Genomic DNA, 6,000 nt, shown 5'->3' with positions numbered 1-6,000 from the left:
GCCTTGGTTGGTAGAACTGTCTTCACACAACAGAATGCCTTGGGGCAATGCAGGATATAGACGGTATGTGACTATTTAATACTGTACAGTTTTGTATCTGTTACATAACATGTGCCTATTGAAAGATTAAAACCAGTTGAAAATAACCGTTGGATTTGACTTTGATTACTTCAAATTAGGAGAGTTATATCCAGACCAGCTACAACAAGGACAAGCTAACAATTCCATCAAAACTTCAGTTTGACAGATGGAGTATTCCAAGTTAATATCCACATTGAAAAGTCTAACGGCACATATAGGGTGTTGTCATTCAAATTTCTACTGTCAGGAACTCAATGATATCCCTTGAATCATGTGTTACAACAAGTACAGGAAATGTGTACAACTTAAAAAAAGTGATCAGTTTTTTTCGAAGAAAGTTCACGAAACACAGCCAGAACATAGTATGTCTACAACTGATGCGTAAAGGTATGTCAGACACATACTTTCTATAGAAAACTTAGAAGTTTCATTCAAAACTAGCCACCATTCTACCAGTCATTTCACAAGCAATTCATTCAAAATTCTGTCCTGAATCTAAAAGACGACCACTTTACCTTTGTTTTTGTTTTTGTTTTTGCTTGTACTCCTGCGTCTGATTCTAAGCCCCATTTTTCTCGGTAAGAACGTCGCGGGTTGTCAACAACTAGACATTTGAAGTATATGAACGCCTATGGACAAGTACGTCTGTCTGTCTTCTATGTGTGTGCCTACTTCACGTTTGTTTTACTTCACCTGCATAATCAGTCACACTGATTGCCTCAGTAGGTCACAGGTCATATGCAAATGAGCACTATTCAAATTCATAGAATTAGGTCACTAAAGGAAAGGGGAGAGACTGATAACAAGAGATCAGAAACCTTTTCTGGACAAGTTGGCTTTCAAAGTTTCATCTTTTTTGGTAAGCAATATTTTAAAAACTTCTTTAGTTCATTGCACTCATACTTTTAAATGGATATCAGAGGACTACTTTTGATACACTTTGTCAGACTTTGTCATCATACCTGCGCTATCCTAGCATATAACTGTCAACTATTTGTTGTAAAGTTCTTGGTATGTAGATACCAAATTATGCGAGTTGGTGATATCATTATTCTTACGCTCAATGTCAAATATACGGGTCATGATCTGTTTCGGCATTGTGATATGTGATATGTGTTTTATTGTCATATATATACTGATACATATATAATGAAATGTGCATTGATTTTGCGTGTAATGAAAAATTTACAAAAACAATATTCTGTAGAGGACTCCTAACACGAAATTGATGCGTCAATAGAGAACTTAAATTGATTCATTAAGAGTGCGGACTGCAGTCAATATTTTTAGCATACATCGAAAATAATATCAGCATTCTCTTACTTACTCAAATCACTAAAATGCAAGCAGGGAGCGGCACGCTGTAATCTAAAAATTTTACAATGGTATGCCAACCTATCCTTGAACCAGAGGAATTTTTTTTGTTCATTTCATCATCATAAATATCTATCTGGCCTGTGTAGTAATGGTAATAAAACTATAACAGTAGTAAAACTGTACAGCTGGTAGAACTGCAGCAGGAATGATGGCACCACTGCAGCAGAATGGCACTGCAGAAATGCAAACACTGCTGAAACAATAACTGCCAAAACAACGCAGCAGAAACGATGACACGGCAGCAGAAATGATGGTACTGCAGCAGGACTAATGGCATCATTGCAGCAGAAACGACGGCACCACAGCAGCAGAAACGATAGCACTGCAGAAATGTTAACACTGTTGAAATTATAACACTGCCAAAACAACGGAAATGATGACACTGCAGCAGGAACAATGGCATCATTGCAGCAGGAACAATGGCATCATTGCAGCAGAAATGACGACACCACTGCAGCATAAATGATAGCACTGCAGCAGGAACAATGGCATCATTGCAGCAGAAATGACGACACCACTGCAGCAGAAATGATAGCACTGCAGAAATTTTAACTGTTGAAACGATAACACTGCCGAAACAATAACACATGGCGAAGCAATAACAATAGCACTGCAGAAATGCTAACACTACTGAAATGAAAACACTGCCGAAACAATAACACATGGAGAAACAATAACACAGAAATGAGACAGCAGCAGAAACAATAGCACCAATGATAACATTGCTGAAATGTAACATTGCCGAAATGAAACAGCACAGAAATGACGACACTGCAGCAATGATAAAACATGGTCAAATTGGAGAGAAATTATTGTTATGAGTACTGAAAAATATAACTAAGGCTTCCAAATTTTAAAATATTTTTTTCCAACAGGGTTTAATAAGTACAATAACTACTGTCAGTGTCACTGTGAATTTTCCAATGATAGGCAAATAGGTATCATTATACCATGCATGAGCCAGGGTAAACAAAAAATATGGAATATAACTCGTCATTCTACGTCATGACAACACACATCTATGTCAAGACAACGCGTGTCTACGTCACTGGTTTTGCAGTGTTTGAAATATGACTCAAAACATTCAAAATTGCCATTACCTTCCCCCGATTTTTCTTTGATATTATTACTGGTGCTGGTATAATACCGGAAAATACTCATGATCTAAGGCCCCTTAGGTCACTCATATTTTCCTTGGCTGAACGAAAAAAACCATTGGGGAATAACATCTAAGTAAATCTATTATATGACTCTGACCATTAGTTGTCAATAAGAAAGGTGTTCAACCTCTATTAAAATGTGATATTTACCATATTCACAATCATTAAATGATTATCTATCAGTGAGTCTATTTTGTGATATCCTTTTTGACTTTACCAGAACAACAAGTGAATGTAAAAATGATTTAAAATTAATGTCAAGGTTGCATGTTTATCATTATCACATGTTTAACAGTTTCAATGCAGTACTGTCCATCCATACATTATACATCCCACCTCTATTCCCATTCAACTCCTAATTACATGTAATAGCCCAGCCAGACTCTGATGTCGTTATGTATTATTAGTAGACAACAAACCTTGGTAACTGTATGTAAAGGGAACCAAATTTGAAATTTGTTATGATTGAAGTTACCAGTAATGACGTACACAATTGCGACACATCTGACGCTACTAAATTCTGTACAAAGACACATACCACCTACTTTGGTAAGGTATCAATATATTGCAGTAGTTTGTCATCCATACTTCGATTGGAAATCCTATAACTACATGTATGTCCCTAAAGTTTAGGTAACTCCTGCCTGCCTGACCATAACTCACGAAATGTAAACAGAGAGAGACTCCCTGCCTCCACAACACATGAAAGAATCATATAGCTTTCATTCAAATGGATATCATCTCTTATAAACAATAGAGTCTCTGACTGAGATGACAGCTGTATAGCATCTGCTTTAAATGATTACTAACACTTACAGAAATAAATATGTCTATTAACACATACTTGATGTGAAAGTAAAGAGGAAGATGTCTATTTTCAGATAATCAATATATTCAGAGGTCATGATTCCTTTGCACAACATATAAACTGCCATGATTTAGTTTTGATGTCAAATCTTAAGAACCATAAATTTTTGAATGCAATCTTTCATAGAGTAACATTCTCAGCTGAATACAAGAAGTACAGTTATATTTTCACTGGCCTGGAATCTTGAAAAATCAATGCACCAAATCAATAAACCAATTTTATTATGGCTTCCTACTTGAAAAATCAGTGTGAAACAACAACGAACAAGTCCTTGTTTGTAACTCAATAAATTGTACAAGTTTTAAAAAGTGTAAAAATCGTTGTACAATGTCAAACTTTTTACATGTTTTTTGGCATTTTGTAAAGTATTGAGTTACAAACATAGACTTGTTCGTTGTTGTTTCACACTGATTTTTCAAGTACGAAGCCATGACAAAATTGGTTTTTAAATTTAAAAAATCCAAAATAAGTACCCAATCCTCATTCATATGGCCATTTTAATCCTTTTTCTAAATAGGCCTTCTAAGTTGTGATAGAAACAACACAAACACCAAGTAAATATGATTGACATCTTCTTTCTTTTCCAATTAGATTTTAAACAAGTCACAAACAGATTTTAATAAGACTAATCAGATTGCAAAAAAAAAAGCACTTCCAGGGTGTCCTCTAAACTAATTTGATGTGCCATTGACGCACACAATTTCTAGAGACTCACGACAATTTGCAATCTCGCAAGCACAGCACATATTTCAGCTGGAGCAACGCATGAAGCAATGAAACACTGCATCTTGGATGGTGCCATAAAAGAGGCTGTGGTTTTTAAAATTTGCAAAATTTATTATTCCCCTATCTCTTACTATGTGGCGACTCACAAGAAATCCTTTTTTTCTCATATTTGACTCACAACAAAATTTGGCTAGCATCCTTAGAGGTCACACTGCTTAAGACATCCATCCACTTTATAGCAACACGACAACTAGCCAGGTATCACAATTAATTTTACAATTTCACTTTCAAATATTTTTGTTTTGATGATGGAAAATAATCATGACGATCGACTTAATCGCAGTTTCAGACTCCCAGCAGAAATGTATCTTGTATTTTCACACCTTCAATAAACCCCCAAAAGAACAGATTATCACTAATAAATGCAGGAGAATGTTTTGAGGCAGTATTTATCAAGAGATTGGATAAATGTAAGATCCACTTATTTCAAGGTCTGTGGGAGTACATTGGCATTTTCAAGACATCAAAACAACTCAGAAATGTGATAATCTCGTTGCTGACAGCAGTCTTTGAGACTGCAAGAATACACTCAGTATTGCTTAAACACCCCATAACGTGAACTGACCTTGAATAACCCCAAACTTCAGCTTACATGATACATACATGTCCATTGAACTGTGTCATACCTTGTGCGTCATCACTCATGTAAACAACTTTGACATTTTACACAGAGACGAAAGAACATGTAATCCTTACAACTTCATCAAAACAGTGATGTGATGATATTTTTACCATCAATCATCACTAGATATCACAAAATATTAAATAGACGTTTTGTTAATATTCCAGTTTCCTGTTTAAAAGAGAAGAGGAAAATAATGACATAAAATACTTTCCACATGGAAAAATAAAGGATTAACCTGTCAGTGTTGTTGCAATTCTCAGGTTTTAATGGTAAACATAATATTTAGGGCATATTTGACATATGCAAAACAAGGAATGAATTCAGGGAAATAGTTCATATTGCAGGCTGTATACACAGTGAGAATTGTGGTATATAATGTCTACAACTAGACATTAAAATCTAGCATCAAAAAAATAAAAAACATATTTTCCGTTTTCATGTATAATTTTTGAAAAACACAAATGAAAACTGCCTAACTGAATTGGATAAACAGAAGTTTTCCACAAATTTTAACGACCTTTTGTCACATTCCACAAGGTCAGTAAAAATAATTTTCAAAATTTTACAAAAACTTGCTTTGGTTTTTGTCTTCTTTTTTTTTCTATCACTATGTTGTTGTTGTTTTTTTCACCTGTGTTGTAATGTCGATAGCTTGGTTTATTCCACGCCTTCAGTTTCATTCATTATTACTTTTAGACCTTGACGAAGACCTCCCATGTGGGTGGGGGGAGTGAGGGGAGGAGGTTGAAATGTTGGCAAATAAGGTTTAAATGTACACTAAAAGAACTTGTTGACCTTTTAAAAGATCAATAAATTTCATTAAATTATACAATTAGAAGATAATTTTTTCCAATTTTTTGACATAACTTATATGTCCAGAGCTCTATCAAATCCAATTTTGAAGACAAACTATAAATAGTTGAAAGGAAATAAGTCATTATATAATATTTACTGAGTGTTATTACTAACATTACATATCATAAGCCATCAATCATATTCCATTTTATATTAACATTGCTATTATCATTTTTGTTATGATATTGAACGCTATCTCTATTTCATATCTTAATATTATCATGGCTTTGATGCAATTAATTTCAGCA

At 34.5% G+C, this 6,000-nt stretch overlaps 1 protein-coding gene across 4 annotated transcripts in view; it reads right to left on the bottom strand.

The window, feature by feature from the left end:
* The window catches only part of LOC144445541 (phosphatase and actin regulator 2-like), an 86,181-nt gene that overhangs the window by 56,720 nt on the left and 23,461 nt on the right, over nucleotides 1–6,000 (bottom strand). The window contains exon 1 of one of the 4 annotated variants that reach the window (XM_078135135.1): nucleotides 597–785. The exons of 1 other annotated variant lie outside the window; for it this stretch is intronic. In XM_078135135.1, the coding sequence (XP_077991261.1) occupies nucleotides 597–651 (55 nt within the window). In that variant the 5' untranslated portion in view covers nucleotides 652–785. Of the gene's footprint in view, nucleotides 1–596; nucleotides 786–6,000 lie in introns of those variants that run through there. 2 more of the 4 variants (XM_078135136.1, XM_078135131.1) reach the window with 2 other exon arrangements.

Source organism: Glandiceps talaboti, chromosome 14 (genome assembly GCF_964340395.1).
Source record: "Glandiceps talaboti chromosome 14, keGlaTala1.1, whole genome shotgun sequence".
Taxonomy (NCBI): Eukaryota; Metazoa; Hemichordata; class Enteropneusta; family Spengelidae; genus Glandiceps; species Glandiceps talaboti.
Note: the sequence above shows the minus strand (reverse complement) of the source record. Positions and strands in the feature narration are given on the sequence as shown.